The following is a 20,054-nucleotide window of genomic DNA, read 5'->3' on the forward strand; positions in this document are numbered from 1 at the left end:
GCGCACCAGTGTGCAGAATTCCACCTTGGAACTTCTGCTTGTCCCTCAAGAGCGCCCAGATGGCCTCGTGCTTGAAGTCGCCGTACATCGACCGGTACGACAACAGCGCTTTAGCGCGCACGTCGCTCGCGCTCTCGCCGCTCCCCTGTGACCGCGTGAACTTCTCGAACTCCGCCGCGTACAAGTTCACTTGTTCTTGACTTGATCCCAGTGCTTGCGGAGTTGCTCACGCTTGCGCTTGTACGCGGTCGGCGGCTTCACCGAATTGTAGAGGTCCGCGATGCGTTCCCAGTACGCGATCTGTCGCTGGTTGTTCGCGAATATCGGATCTTCCGATATATCTACCCAACACCGGGCCAAGGTAAGAGTTTCGTCGTCGTTGTAGTTCGTACGGCCGGGGGCGTACTCATCGCAATCACCGGGAGGCGGCAACTTCTGCGCCCGCTGTCGGTTCCGCTTCTTTCTGGCTGGGGCGGAAGCGGTCGCGGCGGGGTCGGGATCGGCCGCTGCGGTTGGGCGGTGCGGAGACGGCTCCATGTCAGACAACCCATACGATTCTGTACTGAAATCGGGATCGTAATGGGCGTTGGTGTCGAATGAACGATAATCGCCGGGTTATGTACCCGGCCAATGCGCCCCTGCGCTAAACGTATGATTATTGGGGCTTGAATCCATTTCGTAATAATTATGTAATTGTAAGTTTCGAAAATGAAATCGAGTGAAATGAAATGTTACAAATGAACGGTATTTATAAAAAAACGAAACCGCGCGCCATCGTCCGCGGTTGATCGTCCGCGACCTCCACAATGGGGCGGACGATGTCGCAGACGATGGCCATCGTCCGCGACAGCCACAATGGGGCGGACGATGGCGCGGACGATGGTCATCATCCGCGCTATCCTCCGCGACCGAAGTATAGGGCGCGACTATCGTCCGCGCCCTATGGCGCGCACCCGCAATGGGTGCGGATGATGGATGGCGCGGACGATGCGCACCATCGGGCATGCCATCGTCCGCCCATTGCGGATGCCCTAAGTCACAAAATAAACCATGATTGAAAGTTTATCTCGACTTTGCAGTATCCACCAATTAAAAATCCGATTCACCATCAAACATGGAGAACAAGGAAACGAAAAAAATAAGCTTGAGAGTGGGAGGACGGTTTCTCCTTCCAATAGTAGGGGAATATGTGCTTTCAGGATTACTTCATAAAATAATGTTCAAGATTACTTCAGAGCATCTCCAATAGAGGCTAGCGGACCGGCTAGCCGGCGTTGGCTGGTCTGCAAGCCGAATCATTATAGGCGGCGAGCGCACGCCGATTTTTGAGCGCTGGCCGATGTTCTCGCCGATCGACGAGCGATCGACCAACATTTTTTTAAAAATTTTTGAAACACTATATATACGCGATTTGCACGTCATTTTCATTCGCACCGCTTGTTTTAACGAGTTATCTCTCTAACTTAATTTCTGTACAAGAGCAATAAAGCAAAATGGAGAACAACAACGAGTTTAAATTAATTTAATTTTTTTAAAATTAATGTACTTTTTTAATTTTACTATTATTATTGAATTTTCCCGTATTTGTGTCGTAAATTTAATTCCGTATTTTGTGTGATTGTTAATTATTTATTTTTTATAATTTTGTTTATTGTTGCTAGCATATTGCTTGTCCAGTTGCTTGTCATGATGATATGGTATGAGTAATTTTTAATACTGATAATATGGCTGTAGGAGTTTGTGACTAGCCTATGACTGGTCTATTATCCTTGTGAATGTTCTTGAAAAAGAGAGAAAAAAGGAGAGAATAAAAAAGAAAAAGAAAAAAAACAGAAATAATATAGTACAAGAAATATCTGAGTATATATACAAGTGATTAAACTATAAGGAACTTTTGATGGCTGACACTCACACGCAGATAGGCAACATCAATATGTTTACATTTCCAATGCTCCGTAGGAACTTCCAAAGTTATGGAGAAGAATTTATTTTAATTAAGTGTATTAGAGCATCCATGCTAGCCCTAAAAATTCCTCCTGCCACATCATCACGACAAACAATTAGACAAACAATAGCTCAACCACACCCTAGCCACAATAAACAAAATTATAAAAATAAATAATTAACAATCACACAAAATACGGAATTAAATTTACGACACAAATACAGGAAAATTCAATAATAATATTAAAATTTTAAAAAGTACATTAATTAAAAAAAATTACATTAATTTAAAAAAACTCCTCTTCCACAGACGAATTACGAAATTACATAATTAAAAATTACAATCACGCAAAATACAGAATTAAATGTACGACACAAATACGGGAAAATTCAATAATAATATTAAAATAAAAGAAGTACATTAATTTTAAAAAAATTACATTAATTTTAAAAAAACTCCTCTTCCACACACGAATTACGGAATTACATAATTAAAAATTAAAATCACGCAAATACGGAATTAAATTTACGACAGAGATACGGGAAAATGCAATAATTTTATTTAAATTAAAAAAGTAAATTATTAAAAAATACATAATTAAAAAAAACCGGATAGCCGATTCCAAGCCCGCAATGGCGGCTAGCGGATCGCCTAACGCCCGCGAATCAGCTAGAGCTCGCCGATCGGCTAGCCTAAATTGTCGCAATGGAGGCTAGCGGATCGGCTAGCGGTCGGCTAACGCCCGCGATCGGCTAGCCTCCACTGTGGATGCTCTTAGCTCGTCTATTTCCTTATATTAGTCTCGGTTGTAGCCTGTAGGAACTGCGATGACGTGATCTCGACTTTGAAATAACCTATAAGTATTTTCTTTTTGTCGAGGAATAAAGTACAAGGTTTATTATTTCAAGAGGAAAATTAAAGGAGGTACTTTTATTAAAAGAAATATTAAATTACTTTTGCAAAATAGAAATAGAAGAGATATGTTGGATACACACTTTGGAATTTACATACACAAATAGTCTACACAAATATTAAAATACTTTTGGGAAATGAAATTACAAGAGATATATTAAATAGTTCATTCGTTCCCTTAAAGTCGAGTCATTTTTTCATTTCAAAAAATTCTCTCATAATTGAATCATTTCCAAATGTAGTAGTAACTTTTTTCCATTTCTTACTTTACTCACTTTCTTACTTTATTTACTTTTTACTTTATTCCCTTTACCTTTATCTCTTTCTTACTTTTTTATCTATTCATTTAACACACTCAATATTAATTTTTTAAACTTCGAGCCAAAAAGTTATATACTTTGGAATTTACATATACAAATAGTCTACAACTTGGGAGCACCTAGACAACGAAGCGCAGCTCGATGGTAAGACGCTTCACCTCCGACCGTTAGACCAGGGGTCCAAGTCACTTTGGGATAGATGGAGAACCATTGTTGATCCTGTAAAAAAAACTTGAGCACCTAGAATCTAAACACACATTTTTGCTTAGATCATGAGGTACAATAATTTTGGGGAATACAAAACCTCCACTTTAGAGATTCCCACTTCCCACCCTGAGCATTTAGATTGGAGCAAAAATCCCTTCTCCTTTCTCCTTGATTTCGGCGCAACATGCTCCAAGAATTTGGACAACCGAGGTACCTTCTCCGTCCCATTAAAAATGAAACATTTTTGTTTTTGGATTGTCCCATTAAAATGAAACATTTTCTTATTTCTTACTTTATTCTCTTATCATTAACTCACAAAACAACACAACATAAAATTCCATACCAAAAAACAAATGTTTCATATTTATTGGGACGGAGGCAGTAGAACCCAAGGTTCCTCTCCCAAGACCTGAAATTGGGATGCAGTTTCCAAGTTAGTGAAAGACGGTATAGTAATGTGACAATCGCTCATTTTACGTCGGGAGTTCATTTCTATAAGAGCATCTCCAGTGGTCAGCTAGCGAGCGGCTCGCCGATTTTTGGCGCTCGCCGAACGGCTCCCCGAACTATTGCAGCCGGCGAGCGCCAAATCGGTGAGAATTTCGGCGAGGGAACGTTGATTCCCTGGCGCTCGCCGATTCTCTCGCCGATCGGCTCGCCGCTATTGCAGCCTCCCGATCGGCGAGGAACCGGCGACCTAAAATTTTTTTTTTTTCGAAACACTATATATACGCGATTTACGCGACATTTTCATTCGCACCACTTGTTTTAACGAGTACTCTCTCTATCTTAATTTCTGTACAAGATCAACAACGTGAAATGGATCTCAACAACGAGCCAAATTTAGGGTCGAGCGGGTCGCAAGGCTATGGCTAGATTATTGCTTGTCCAGTTGCTTGTCCTGCTCATGTGACAGGAAGAATTTAGTGCTGCTGATGTGGCATGGCTGAGCTATGACTGGACTATTGCTGATTCGCTAACCACTGGAGATGCTCTAATACTGAGGCTCGAAAATTTTAAGTTATTGATACGTTAAATTTGAAATAATTACTAACCATAGTAATTAATTTTAAATAAGATTTAAATTTAAGTTACTGACAATTGACAAATTAAATTTGAAATAGATATTTGTCGCTTCATACAACACACGTTCTTCATTTTGAGTCCTTTCATTCCATTTCCTAATTTCACCATCATCTTTCAGCTTAAGGTAAAATCCTGCGCACTCTCCTAGTTTATGCATATACCACTCTCTTGACTTGTTTTTGCTTTGTCGTTTCCTGTATTTTCTTCGATCGGGATGAGTATGTGCTAATATGTGAATTCTCAAGTCACAGAATGGATGAATTGAAGCCAATGGACGCAGAGCAATTGAGGGAATACGGCCACCAGATGGTGGATTTCATTGCTGATTATTACAAGAACATCGAGAGCTTCCCCGTTCGTAGTCAAGTTCAGGTATTAGCGTCGTATGCGTTGGAATACACCAGTTTTAAAATTGTGTGGTTGATTTTTCACGTTGAAGTTACTCAATGCTGCCAATTTTAACTGTCTTGAACTCAACTATAGCAAAATGAGTTTCATGAGTGAACGATAAATTAGGTGCGATCGAGGTTGGTGTTGATTGGATATCTTGTTGACTTTTTTTGGATTATGATGATAAAGTTTGGTTGTTTCTGTATGTAGCCTGGTTATCTGCGTGAGCTTCTGCCAGATTCTGCGCCCGTCCGCCCTGAATCACTGCAAGATGTTTTGGATGGTAACTGTTTGAAATTTATCCTCACTAATATTCTTTGAATGTTGGAAATGTAGCTATAGCTTGATATTTTTTGTCTGAGATTAAAAGTGTAGTATGCATATGGTTGTAAAATACAGAAGTTAATCCCAACTGCTAGAAGAATATTGATAGAGGCAGCATTTACCTGTAGTGTTTTCTCTACAGATATTCAGTCAAAAATATTACCAGGAGTGACGCATTGGCAGAGCCCGGAATTCTTCGCATATTTTCCAAGCAATAGCAGTGTAGCTGGCTTTTTAGGTGAAATGCTTAGTGCTGGCATAAACATGGTGGGATTTAGTTGGATAACATCTCCTGCTGCAACGGAGCTTGAGATGATAGTCCTGGATTGGCTTGCTAAGGCACTTAAGCTGCCTGATCAATTCCTTTCAACTGGTACTGTTTGAAGTTTGTTCTGAAGTCTCAGATTCGTTTCTAATTATGTGTTATGATAACATCGATGCGAGAATTTTGGCACCAGAAAATCTAATGAATTTACTCTCATAGTTTAGGATGGTGTAAAGAATAAAACTAGTCTTGAGTTGTCAAAGGGGAAATCTGAAGTAAGGCATATTGTAGTATGGCCAGACTTTAATGAACAACACATGCAATTGTCTGACACAACTGAATTACCGCATTTATGAAAACCATAATTGAAACGAGTTTGTGGCTTATATTAATTGCCTGTTCAACCAAGAGTCCAGTTAAGACTAAAACCTTCAGTTGCTTACTTATTTTGACTGACCAAAAATACTGGAATTGGAAGATTAATGTTGTCCATTTTAGTCTGTAGACTATTCTATGACTCCACATACTCTTCATCCACGATGAAAAACAAAATCATATGACTAGTTGTGAGACAGATAGTAGCAATCAAGTCTATTCACCTTGCTCGTAGAGTAGCATATGGGCCATTTACATTTCTTGGCTCAAACATTTTTCCCCATCAATGTTAAAAAATTTGCTAGTATAATCAAATTTCTAAGCACTTTAAATTCAAAGTTGTTTGTGGCGGAGATACATGTTTCAGGACAAGGTGGTGGAGTGATCCAGGGAACAGCAAGTGAAGCAGTGCTGGTTGTTCTTCTGGCTGCTCGAGACCAAGTCCTGAGAAGGGTTGGGAAAGATGCAACCGGGAGGCTTGTGGTCTATTGTTCTGATCAAACCCACTCTGCACTACAAAAAGCCTGCAAGGTGGAATTTCATTTTTTAACTTTTTATGCAACTGGGGAGAATGTCTTACAGTATCCTTGAACTCAATATTCTTTCAAGTCCTATAGAATATATAAATATATCATGATGCCTTTGTGAATCACATGTTAGCTTCACATTTATCTGTCTATGGTACTAGAAGCTGCAGAACAGTTTGGTAAAGCCTTCAGGATTACTCTAATAAAGTTTGCAATCTATATCTAAACCATGTTCATTCAGGGTAGCATTTTCTTAATTTTCACAATTATTGGCAACTCAGTTCTAATTTTTGCTCTTTGTGACAGATAGCAGGCATTTACCCAGAAAACTTCCGTCTTTTGAAAACAGATTCTTCCACTGATTATGCTCTTTCTCCTGAATCACTCAGTGAAGCAATCTCTCGGGATATCGCATCCGGTTTAATTCCCTTCTTCTTTTGTGCTACTGTAAGGAGACTATGATAACATAAGCAAATTTCAGTTCCTTCATATGCCTGCTTTGCAAGTGCTATCGCTTTGTCATTTTATTAAGTGCCAAATCTTTTTAATTGACTGAGTTCTTTTGGATAGCTGATTTCGTTTAACTGATGCTTATTGTTCTCATATGGTTTTCTTCTTTAATCAAGTCAAAGTAAAAATAAAAATGAAGCTATACTTTTTCTATATGTGAACCACCTAAGTTACCCACTATTTATACTTTCTAATGAGTGATGCTTTGTATCTTCGTGGAGTCTATCTAGATGTAGCTCCTATACAATTACCATTCTATATTCAATTTCCTGTATATTATCAACTACTATGATTTTTCTAATTCTTAAATAAGATTCTTCAAGGAATTAGAATTATGTCATCCATTACACACTCCAAGGCCATGATCATAAATACCACAAGGTTCTGGTACTGTAAAGTATGTAATATTGTAATGTGGTTCATAAGTTTACTTTTTCATTAGCTGATTATGGATGTAATTAATCAACCTAGTTGTTTTCCAATTGACAATGAAATTTTCCATGCGATGGTTAAAAATTCAACAAAGTCAACTGAATTTTCCTCTATCTCTGTAGGTTGGAACTACATCATCAACGGCTGTGGATCCTCTGACAGAACTCGGTAAAATTTCCAATGTGAGCTTCTAGAAGAGTTTGTGGAACACATCTAATTTTTCATGCATTAAGGGACTAGATTTTGGTTTAATCTCGTTACCGCTTGATGATCCCTTTAGGCTATTCAACATGGCATTGTCTTATTTCTCAGCTGTTAATTACATTTCCATAAATCTTATAAAACTCTATAGTTCATCAAATTTTCACTTACTAAAGAGATATTCACGCTACTAATATGTCTGTTACATCTCATTTTCTTAAATTTATAAAGCTATTTTGATACACATGTTTGAACAAACAGAGTAATGGGCTATGGTTTCATATTGATGCTGCTTATGCTGGAAGTGCTTGTATCTGCCCTGAATTTCGCCACTATATTCATGGCGTGGAAGGAGCCAATTCATTTAACATGAATGCACATAAGTGGTTTCTAACCAACTTTGACTGTTCAGCCCTTTGGGTGAAGGTATGTAATTGAAAATAAAATTATAGGTCTTGATATTCCTATTAAAAACTTTCTATTGAAATACAACAACCTTCTATCTGGATAGAATCATAGAAGTGCTTAACAAGAAAGCTTGACCAGTTGGTCATATTTCAATTTCTCAAGCTCTTTACCTGAGGCAATCAGAACTTTTTTTGCTTATGAAATTGTATTCTATCTACTCCTGCTGCGATGTTGAAGTAATGATGTCAGCTTATTACTTATCATAATGACTTGCTAATTGTTGTGTAATTGAACAAGATCTTACAAATTGAATACAAAAAGTTTTCATAGATTGGGTTGCTCTGCTATTACTTCCTTTTATTCTGATAGGAGCAGTTTATGTCTTTTTCAACCAGGACAGAAGTGCACTAGTCCAATCTTTATCAACGAATCCCGAGTTCCTTAAAAACAAAGTGAGTGTATTTCCCTCAATGCATCTTTATGGAGTATAAATTATGCGTTTTCTTTTATGTTCTCATTGTGTTTAGTAATCGAAAATATGTAGCTAGTTTTCTAGCAATGTTGGCACAGAACAGAAGAGTGTGTGCATGCCTGCGACCTGAGTTGTGTAGCTAGTAAAGTTTATTGATAAATGTATGATAGAGGAAGTGACTTAAAAGTTTGCACCTTTTCAAATCTATGGACCCTTTTCCTTGTCAAATATGTGATCTATTAGTATATGTGGCTATCTATTCAGGCTTCTCAAGACAACAAGGTTGTGGATTACAAAGATTGGCAAATCCCTTTAGGACGCAGGTTCAGGTGGGTTATTGGAGGAGGCCTCTTCTAAAGCTTTGAAGTAGCTTGACACTAACATACTCTACAAGTCAGAATACGTCTGTTACTAACTTACTGCTTGGTGTTTTTATATTACTTTTTTATAAACTTTTAATGGGGGTTGGGAGTTATGGTAGTTTAAATCAATTTCCTTTTGGTTTTAAAATCTAGTTCTCAACTCAAGGTTGAGAGAACACGAGTTAAACTACCTGTAGGAAAAATCATTTATCACTACACGAGTCAATTAGTAAGAAATGAGGTATAAATCATGCATGATTCTATCAGATACATGTGGTAGTGGTTGATTTTATGTAGTCCAGATATGTGGCGTCTTAGAATATCACTTACGTAGTTACGTTGCCCGTAGGTATCAATAAACTTAAGTAGTAGCCACTTCTTTGACCCAGTGAGCTAATCTCTCTCGGTGTTTCTATGCAGATCTCTGAAACTTTGGATGGTATTGAGACTTTATGGGCTGGAAAACTTGCAGGCTTACATAAGAAACCACATTGAACTGGCTAGAAAGTTTGAAGAACTTGTTAACCTTGATTCGAGATTTGAGGTAATGATACAAATCAATTATCTTGATTAACCACATAAGCAACTATTCCCTTCCCTTGTGTATTTGGTTTTCTCTCCAGTAATCGAAACAGATAAATCACTAACAGAACATCACCACTAATGTTAAAACTGCACATATTTTCAGGTTGCTGCCCCTCGGAGATTTTCTTTGGTTTGCTTTCGTCTGGTGTCTGCCCGGAATGATGTAGAGCATGCTAACCAATTGAACCGTGAGTTACTGGAGGCTGTAAATTCGACTGGGAACCTCTTCATCTCTCACACGGTATGCCTATATAACGCTTGCTTTAGGTAGTAAGACCATTAATCACGGTCATCAATTTCGTTAGATTAGCATCTAGCACACGACTTATTTATTTTCTTTCCATGATATTTAGGTCCTATCGGATAAGTATGTGCTCCGATTTGCTGTGGGGGCGCCATTGACTGAAGAGAGGCATGTGCTTGAAGCTTGGAAGACATTGCAAGAAAAGGCTGCTCTTCTGCTCAGTGAACTCAAAGAGTAAGGTTGTTCTTTAGCTTACTTTCAAGTGCAAAGATGTGCTCATTCTTGATGAATACCATTTTTCATCCATGCATTTGCTTTTCATTCTTCAAGGCATTTATTAATCACACTACATACACTATTCGATATACTATGAAATTTGTCAAACTTTGTGCTTTCTAAATCATTAGACTTATGTAAAAATTATCCTTTCTTCAAGATAGAAAACTCTAGTATGTCATTCTGTTACAAACTAATTAAATTAATAAAACTTTGCCTCATATTAATTGCATAAAATTATCTTATTTGAAATCGGATTTTGGGCCGAAATAAATGGGCAATGATTATTTTACTATCGACTTCTGGAAAGTCTAGACATATACTCCAACCCGAAATATATCGAAAAAAGGAGATATAAACAACGTAGGGTGTATCTGATATTTGAAATACTCAATGCTTGTAGTATTTGACTTTGATGAATCCATATCGGCTATTGCCTATTGCACATAAGCACATTCATGTCCAATGTGGATAGGGGAAGATCGTACGAAAATCTTTATTATCAAGTACTAAGAGATGTCTGTATCTCACGTTTAGGTCGGATGCAAATAAGGTAGGTTGGAATTTGGAGTGCGAGTATCTTCAATATCAAGTGAGAGGAGAGGTATCCGTATCAAACATTCATGTCATGTGCAGAGACGAAAGACAATGCAAGTGAGAGACCATTGAATTTTTTGATATGGCTATTCTCAATATCAACCTATCGGTGAGAGTACCAATGAGTATCCATTGTTACTAAACAAATTATTCAATTCGTCCACAATCTAAGATCCATTTTGATTAGACGTGCGTTTTATAAAACCAAGGTAGGACTCACGTTCCACTAACCATTTTTATTTACTTTCCACTAATTTTTTTTTAAACTCGTGCCTGATCAAACATAGCCTTATATTGGTGGATGGAGGGAGTATGATTTAATAAAATTTGAGATTTATTTATTAAAAAATTAAGACTAAATGGCACAAAATCAGACATTATTTTTTAGACATAGGGTTAATAGTCGATTAAATCATGAAGTTTGGTCAGATTCTAGTTTATACCATAAACTTTGAAATTGAAATATTAAATTACGAAGTTATAATTTTTCTCAATTGTTCCATTCATGTATATCTTTTAAGGATATTCAAAACGACGTGTTTCATTAAAATAAGTACGTTTCTTTTATTTGTCATTTCTCTTTTTTATTTTATTTAAATATTATCATATTTAACATCACAAAAATATAAATTGATTTATGTATGAATCGAACAGTTGAAACGTTAGTTAATTTAATATTCATATTTCACAGCTTAACAGTTTTAATTTGGCCGAACCGGTAGAAATAGAAGTGAGTCAAGTGACGTCGCAAATCGGCCATGGCAGCGCGGCGGTGGAGCTTTCGCCTTTAAATTCATCCAAACTCAAAATTAATTCGACTGAATCTTCATCAAAATTCACCATACTCTGACAAGATGGACGATGAAGCTGATATCTACGAAGGAGTCAGAGCTCAATTCCCTTTGAGTTTCGGTAAGCAATCGAAATCCCAAACCCCTCTGGAGCTCGTCCACAACGCCACCCGTCGGACCACCGCCGCTTCCTCCACATCCACCGCCGCGAATGATAAACCGTCTGCTTCCGCTTTCCCCTCGCTTTCCAGCTCCTCTCAGGACTGGATAAACTCTTTCAGAAACTCAAACCCTAGAAATTCAAGTAGGGATGGCGGTGTGGGTAAATTGGTTGGGCCTCCAAGGCCTCCGGCGGATTTGGATGAGGAAGATGAGATGCCGATTGGTCCGCCTCCTGGGAGCGGTGGCGCAGGAAATGAGGACGAGGAGCCTCGAATTGGGCCGCCTAGACCGCCTCCTGGGAAAGCTGAAAATGATTACGAACTGACAATTGGGCCTCCTAGGCCGCCTCCTGGGAAAGCCGAGGACAGTGATGATGATGATGATGGACCGGCGATTGGGCCACCTAGGCCGCCTCCAGGTGCTATAGATACTGATTCTGATGAAGATGAAGAAGAAGATGCAGATGAAGAAGATGATGGTCCTGGATATCGAATTCCATTGAGCAATGAAATAATCTTGAAGGGGCATACGAAGGTAAAACATTAAGCTGATCTGTTCCCTTGGATTTTACCATTTTTCAGTATGCTTTACACTGTCAACTTTTTTTACTGTGCAAAAGCAGTTAGTGTTTATTATCTTTTGCACTGCAGTTGTTATATGTGTCTGATGTTGAAAGCTGTGGCCATGATCTTGGTATCCGTTTATTGCATCACAGTGAGATACCATATGCCTGAATTGGTTAGGGAGATTAAAGAATGGTTATTGTTGGTTAGATTTAAGAAAGAGATAAGCGTTGTATCGTGCAGTTCACAAAAGTAGGCATAGAAATTTGGTGTTGCTGAGAAATTTACAGGACTCTCCTTACCGATCTAAGTTCTGTCAAATGTTCTTCTCTCAAACTTAAGTACGTGCAGACTGAGTGAAACTTATGTGTTTCGGTGCTCCAATGAAGTGAAGATACAAATCCTATTGTCTTCAGTATGTCTAACCACTAACCAGTCAACCATGAAATCCTTAAACATTTTTTCTAGGATAATCATCACCATCCTGACCCTTTTTTGTTTATGAGTTTGATCTCCCTTAAAGTTTACTAGGGTGTAAAGCCCGAACAGAGGCACTCCATTTTTGTGTCTTATGTTCTCCTTGCAGTAGAGTATCTTCGCTTATATAACTGGATAAGTTCTCATTGGATCATAATAGGTCATACTATGAAGTTCCCCGTACTCAATCCCCAGGCATCTGTCATATTCCTAAATTGTATGCACGTTGGTCACAATGTCATCTACTTTTGAGATTGTATATGCTGTCAAATAGTCCTCTCAGATTCGTTTTCATCAGAAATTTAGAACAGAGTTTTGGTATTCTATTGTAGAGCCACTCACTGTAATATGGAAGATAGTAGTGGGTTAAATAAGCTTCAAAGCTGAATAAGCAGTCCTATCAGGCATTTCTAAGTTCTCTTCCTTAAAATATACTCCAGATGTTCTTCCTAAAAAACCATGCGCCCATGCGACTCTTGTATCCTTTTAACTTGCCGCATATGAAAGAAAAAATATACTATAGTAAGTTATTAGAGTATACCCCTTTGAAACTTTCTTAATTTCAACAAATTTTGGATATTTGGGTGACTGGTTATGGTTTTAGCTGGATATATGGATGGGATGCCTCTCTGTTCTATGGTATCTCATGTTAGATTGCTATCTTTTCTGTTTTTGAGATTAAGACTAGGAGAGTGAGTATCATGACTGAAACTTTTCACAGGTGGTTTCAGCACTTGCAGTGGATCACACTGGATCTCGAGTTCTATCTGGCAGCTATGACTATACTGTTCGCATGTATGATTTTCAAGGCATGAATTCCCATCTTCAGTCATTTAGACAGCTTGAACCATTTGAAGGCCATCAAATTCGTGGGTTGAGTTGGAGCCCTACAGCAGATAGATTTATGTGCGTCACTGGATCAGCCCAGGCTAAGGTGATTCTGAATGACCGTTCACGTTATTTGTTTAGGTTATACACATTCATATCTAACTTATGTTCTTCCTGCTCTGCTCTAGATCTATGACCGTGATGGACTTACATTGGGAGAATTTGTCAAGGGGGACATGTATATCAGGGATCTTAAGAATACTAAAGGCCACATATCTGGGTTGACGTGTGGAGAATGGCATCCTAAGGACAAGCAGACTATCCTAACATCATCTGAGGATGGTTCACTGCGAATATGGGATGTAAATGACTTCAAAAGTCAAAAACAGGTAACTGTTTTAACCTTTCTGGTTGCTCACTCATTTGTTGGAGAGCTTTGGTAGCACCTGAGGGTTGTTTGGAAGAATTGAGTGTAATGTACATAAAAGGATGCGAAATCATGTTAGACACTTTCAGCCCATCACAATCTTCAAACCTTCAGAAAATCAAAACATGAATGTATTCAAAGACGCATAGTATATACATAAAATAGAAACATATAACCATATATGTCGTCACCCTTGAGTATACATTGTGCAGCTGCATCATTGTACCATCTATTCCCAAGCAAATTTCACTCTCATTATGGTTGATTTTAATTATTAGTGAATCTCTGAAGAAAAAGCTATTATGGAAATAAATAATCAATTCAGATACCATCTGAAAATCGTTTTCTGTTTTTTCAGAAGTTACTAATATAATTGTTCAAATTATTCATGAGTTTGATGGGTTTCTTATTTTATGTTTTCCTACTTTCTTGGTTGAGTGGAGAGAGCCAGCAGCCAGGGAAATGGGCCACTATAGAGTTGTAAGTTAAGATAGATGTGTTATACTCGTACGTGATTGGAATTCTACTTACTCATAGAAATACAGTATTGGTTTCTTGAAAGAGAACATTCCATGGCTGAATGGTTTCTTCATTCAGTCATTAAGTTTATGTCTAGATTTTACTCATTTTCCTAACGTTAACAATTTTTCATGGTATGGTTGAAAACCAACATCAGCGATTTGTATAGATGTACTTATTTATTTTAATTTTCTCATGATTGTCTCTTAATTATTAGGTTATCAAACCCAAGCTTTCTAGGCCTGGACGCGTTCCTGTAACAACGTGTGCCTGGGATCGTGAAGGTAAACGGATTGCAGGTGGTATTGGCGATGGTTCCTTGCAGGTAGGTTTTGATTGATGTGCTGAGCTCTTCACTATACTATATGACTGAGGCAGATATTAAAGTTATTAATCATCTTGTCTGTCAGCTATAATTATACTTGGAGAATGCTTTCTGGCTTGCCTTAATTACATTTAAACAATTACCATTTTCTGTGGCGTGCTCTTACAGATATGGAACATCAAATCCGGATGGGTAAGCCGGCCAGACATACACGTTGGAGATTGCCACACAGATGATATTACATCCCTCAAGTTTTCGAGTGATGGATTAATCCTTTTGTCAAGAAGCTTTGATGGTACACTCAAGGTATTCTAGAGATGCTAAGGAAATCTACCAATTTCTTTGTTTTTTAAATTCTTGTAGGAATTTATGAAGTACTTCTATGGAGCCTGTTATTTTAAGGGTTGACCTAATAGACTTATATCCATACCTGCCATGTGTACCAGGTCTGGGATTTGCGTCAAATGAAGAAGGCTCTTCATGTTTTTGATGATCTTCCGAACAATTATGCTCAGACAAATGTGGCATTCAGCCCTGACGAAGAACTCTTCTTGACTGGAACATCAGTTGAAAAGAATAACACAACAGGAGGTATGCTATGTTTCTACGACAGATCAAAAATGGAATTGGTGTCAAGAGTTGGAATATCTTCAACATATAGTGTTGTTCAATGTGCGTGGCATCCGAGGATAAACCAGGTAATTTAATTGTGCTTTATATTCCGAGAATCATACCTTTTGAATACTCAGATTTGAGAATCCAAAAAACTTCATGCATCATGAAGTATTATTTACAGAGAGTCCAGCTATTGAATATGCCTTAACCTGAAACTTTTAGGCTGTATGCACTAATCCGTCCGCATTTAATCTCTGGTATCAAACCCTGCAGATCTTCGCAACAGTAGGGGACAGACACGAAGGAGGAACCCATATACTATACGATCCGACCATCAGCGAGAGGGGAGCACTCGTGTGCGTTGCACGTGCACCACGGAAGAAGTCTCTCGATGATTTTCAGGCACTGCCCGTCATTCACAATCCGCACGCGCTGCCATTATTCAGAGATCAGCCTAGCCGTAAACGTCAGCGCGAGAAAACACTGAAGGACCCACTCAAGTCCCACAAGCCGGAGCTACCCATGACGGGGCCAGGCCATGGTGGAAGAGTTGGTTCGACAACAGGAAGCATGCTGACGCAGTACCTTCTTAAGGTAATGTGGCTTTTACTCATTCTCAAACAATGCTTTGAGAGACCAAGTGCTCACAGTTTCACATTCTGTTACAGCAAGGGGGTATGATTAAGGAAACATGGATGGATGAAGATCCCAGAGAAGCTATCCTCAAGTATGCTGATGTTGCTGTCAAAGATCCTAAATATATCGCGCCAGCGTACGCTCAGACGCAGCCGGAAACAGTCTTCGCCGAGTCTGATTCAGAGGATGATGAGAAATAAGTGGTGATGATGGTTATGTCTCAATTCTGAACAGTTGAAGGGCGAAATCTTGTTATGGCCTTACATGTGCTGTTCTACTGTAGATGTTACTATAGTTGGAGTATTTGATTTGTAGCAACTGCCAAACCAATGGTCCTTTAATGATCATTCAGACATGATAGATTCTTTTTTGGATATTATAGTGAAATATTAATGTGATAGAATAACTGAGACCTAGTATTTTTTTTGAGGATGTCTATGCCAGGCAAAGTGAGATTTTTTTTTTTTTTTTTTTTTTGCAATAATTGAATGTCTTCTTTCTCCTAATTTTTTTCTCTCTTGCCCTACTTTATCTCTTTTTTATTTTGTTCTAATTTAGTTTCTCATTCTGTCTTTCTCTTAATTTTCTCTATACTTTAGTAATATCTACTACGCACGATTTAACCTACTACACAACAATTTCTAAATTCTTGAGCCCAAGTAGAATTGCATCACTACTTAAACTATTGTGTTAGTATTAGTTTTACAAGTTATTTAAAAATCGTTTTGTCTATTTTTTATAACTTAAAAATGAATAATAAAATAAATTAACCTTGGATTTGTAGTATAACTATAACTTTTCGTATGTTGTGATATAATACTTCATATACCGCTATACCATGGAGCATTATACAAATAAATAATTACTGTGTTAATGTGTGAAGCTGTATTACTATAATAATTGATAATATCAAAATATAACATTATGAAGTTATATTAAAATTTCTTTAAAAATTATTAAAATAATATTTATACTAAAGTTGTATATTATATTTATATATATATTTTTAATTAAGTTATTTACATACTGTGATTAAATATATTTTAAATTGAGAATTAATTATTTAAATTGTAACATTGTATTATAGTAGTAGACTAGTACTCCTTCTGATTCTTCATAGTTGAGTCATTCATAATTGAGTCATTTTTCCATTTCAGGAAGTTCCTTCATAGTTGAGTTATTTCCATATATGGTAACTTTTTTCTCTTTCTTACTTTATTCTCTCTACTTTATTCACTTTATACTTTATTCTCTCTATCTTTCTCTTACTTTTTTATCTATTTATTTAACACACCCAACATTCCTTTCTAAATATCCGTGCCGAAAAGTTTCGTCTCAACTGTGAAGAAACGGAGGGAGTAATTAACAATACTGAATCTCAATTTTGCTTAGTTAAACAAATAAAATTCTAACCGATCGTTGAAGATTTGATTTATTACAACTATCATTAATTTAAAGTTTATATTATTTTCGATGATATTTTAAAGTTTACACCATTACCCTTGTTTTTGTCTTAACCAACTCTTTCTTTTCTCTTCATTATTTATTTTAAATGTTCTTCTTGTTAACTATTCTTATTACCTTTCATTGTAATATAAATATCTCATACAACAAAATTAAATGCTAAATAGAAGTGTTTCAAATGGAGATTATTCTTTAATCTTTTGCCAAAATATGTCAGAGTACTACTTTTCTTTACTCCTTCCTTCCGTCCCAAAAAAAACAAGGACATTTGAGACAACATAGTAATTAATGTATAAAGTAAAAGAAATGAGGAGAATAGTAGTTAAATAATGTTAGTAGATAGTAAGAGCATGCGCAGCGGTGGCGTCCGTCGCCACCGCCGTCCGCGCCGCTGGCACAGACGCCATCCGCCGCCGCTGCGCTCACGCCGCTGGCACGGCGCTGCTCGATGTATCGAGCACGTCCGTGCCAGCGGACGCACACGTGGCGGCCTCCCATTCGTCAACGGCTCGACCGTTGTGTTTAAAAAATTTTATTTTTTTTTAAAAAATCGGTTTTTTATTAAAAAAACCGATAAAAAATAAAAAAAAATCACTTCCCCAAAAAAATATATCCGTTTATAACCGTTTTACACCTTTTAATTTTTTTCATTTTTTTACCCCAAAAATACACACTTTCATCTATAAATACCCCCAATTTCACCCCAAAAAATTCACATCAAACTACACAACTCTCATCATCATTCTCCAATATCCATTCTCATCTCCATTCTCTCATATCCATTTTCATCTTCATTCTCTCATACCCTACAACATCACTATGTCCGGCCAAGACGATAACCCTTCGGGCTCCCACGGTTGGAACCCCGAATGGTTCGGTTCACAACCGTTTCCTAGTCCGGAAACGGAATATTCGGCCCCTCCTCAAACCCAAGATTCGGCCGTTCCGGGTGGCTACCGTCCATACCCAATCGACGACCAAGGTGCCTCCGAAGGGCGCTACGGGTGGACACCGGAGCCTAGGCATCGCGCCCCTTCCCAAATGTCTTTTTTATTTTATTTGTATTTTGTAATATTTATTGTGATTTTTTAATGAATTTTAGTATTATGGAAATGTTTATGTTTAATTGAATATTAAATTAATTGTGCTCGTCCTTGCGGAAGAGCACAATTGTGGGTGTTGTGCTCTTGCCAGAGAGCAGGCATGAATAGTACCGCCCGGGCCCACAACCGTGCCGCTGGCAAGAGCACGGTTGTGGATGCTCTAAGACTCATATTATTAGTAGTGTTTAATAGTGGACCCTAATAGTATAAGTTTAATAAATTGACTATATGGTAATGAGTTTGGAGGAAGTTTCCATAGATGGAAATGTGATAATTTTATGGGACAGGCGAAAAAGGAAATTGTCCTTATTTTTATGGGAAATAGGGGTATTACTTTGGGAGAAGGTAATTGCATAATTTACAGGAGTACAAAATGTTACTTTTTTTATTTATATTGGTCAAAATATTCAAAGTTTATACCTAAAGTTTTATTTTATCATATCTGTTTAAGCGATCGTTAACTTTTTTACCTGCACAACATATAAAATACTATGATACAATGATAAACTTTTGTAGTAATATTAAAATAATGATAGAACTTTTTGTATCAATAGATAATTATAATAGTAATAAAATATTTATAGTCTATATAAATAAAAAATTAACAATATCCAAACAAAAATAGAATATTACCAAAATAAAATACTACTACCACGAACTAAGAGCATCTCCAAAGGTGGACGTCCGGTCGGCCGTGCGCGACGGGCGACCGGGACGCCCGCCATTGTGACAGGGGAGGTCGGATACGGACGTCCCGTGAGGACGTCGGGTGTCCTCGGACGTCGGCGCGACGGGCGGGCGGACGTCCGTCATTGTGGCGTGGGTCGGACGTCCGGGTCGGGCGTTGGTCCCGCCATCAGTTTCGTCGCCAACGGCAACCAGCACAATATGGGATACTATTTGGCGGATGAGATATACCCAAACTGGCCCGTCTTTGTGAAGACAATCAAGCATCCGCTCGGACAAAAGAAGTCATACTTTGCGAGCCGTCAAGAAGCAGCGCGCAAGGATGTGGAGCGGGCATTTGGTGTGCTCCAGAGTCGATGGGCGGTAGTCAAGGGTCCTGCACGGCAGTGGTATATTCCCAACATCGGCGATGTCATGTACTCATGTATCATAATGCACAACATGATTGTCGAAAATGAAGGTGCGGAACTGACTCAGTGGACCAATGAAGATGATACGGGTGCAGGTCTAAGTCACGGCGTGGCCACCGCGAATGTGAATATGGGGGTACCTCATGGAGAGGTCGAGCGGATGCGTGCATTTGCCGACATGCAGCAAACAGATGCCCATGTTCGACTTCAGAACGATATTATCGAAGAGGTTTGGACGCGGAAGGGTTGACGTTGATGTTAGTACTTTTTTTGTTTTATTATTATGTAATTTTTTTTTCAAATCATGTATATTTTTTTTAAATGAAGTTGTTAATTTTTCCCGTTCGTATTCGTGTTGAAATTTTATTTCCATAAACGTAAATTGTTTTATTTGTGAATTTGTGATTTTTTTATTGCGGGAAGTCCTAGTGGGAAGGGCGATGGGAAGGGCGGATTGTGAAGGGGATGTCCTACTGACGTAGCAGTGGGATGGGAAGTCCTAGTGACGTGGCGGGAGGTGTTTTCGGGATGTCCGAGTGGGACATCCGCCCATTGGAGATGCTCTAAACTTTTTATAGGAGTATAATATTAATATGTACTCCTTATTAG

At 38.1% G+C, this 20,054-nt stretch overlaps 2 protein-coding genes across 4 annotated transcripts; both read left to right on the plus strand.

Moving 5' to 3' along the window:
* Positions 1 to 4,514: 4,514 nt before the first annotated feature.
* On the plus strand, positions 4,515 to 10,624 carry LOC121752808 (phenylacetaldehyde synthase-like). Of its 3 annotated transcripts, none has more exons than XM_042147899.1 (14): positions 4,515 to 4,594; positions 4,722 to 4,842; positions 5,071 to 5,143; positions 5,327 to 5,557; positions 6,192 to 6,355; positions 6,658 to 6,798; positions 7,416 to 7,475; positions 7,756 to 7,920; positions 8,298 to 8,354; positions 8,639 to 8,703; positions 9,157 to 9,280; positions 9,425 to 9,562; positions 9,675 to 9,799; positions 10,379 to 10,624. In XM_042147899.1, the coding sequence occupies exons 2-14, from the start codon at positions 4,723 to 4,725 to the stop codon at positions 10,497 to 10,499; spliced, it is 1,584 nt and encodes a 527-aa protein (XP_042003833.1). In that variant the 5' UTR covers positions 4,515 to 4,594; position 4,722; the 3' UTR covers positions 10,500 to 10,624. The 3 variants fall into 3 exon arrangements, with proteins under 3 accessions (XP_042003833.1, XP_042003842.1, XP_042003837.1); XM_042147908.1 differs by having other exon boundaries at positions 9,675 to 9,804; positions 10,379 to 10,534; XM_042147903.1 differs by having other exon boundaries at positions 4,549 to 4,594; positions 4,716 to 4,842.
* On the plus strand, positions 10,521 to 16,210 carry LOC121752800 (WD repeat-containing protein 70-like). Its single transcript, XM_042147892.1, has 9 exons — positions 10,521 to 10,647; positions 11,130 to 11,925; positions 13,153 to 13,365; positions 13,448 to 13,648; positions 14,423 to 14,530; positions 14,699 to 14,836; positions 14,977 to 15,228; positions 15,419 to 15,739; positions 15,814 to 16,210. Exons 2-9 carry the CDS (start codon positions 11,293 to 11,295, stop codon positions 15,979 to 15,981), a joined length of 2,034 nt encoding a protein of 677 aa, XP_042003826.1. The 5' UTR covers positions 10,521 to 10,647; positions 11,130 to 11,292; the 3' UTR covers positions 15,982 to 16,210.
* Positions 16,211 to 20,054: the final 3,844 nt, after the last annotated feature.

The sequence above is a fragment of the Salvia splendens genome, chromosome 1 (assembly GCF_004379255.2).
Source record: "Salvia splendens isolate huo1 chromosome 1, SspV2, whole genome shotgun sequence".
Classification (NCBI taxonomy): domain Eukaryota; kingdom Viridiplantae; phylum Streptophyta; class Magnoliopsida; order Lamiales; family Lamiaceae; genus Salvia; species Salvia splendens.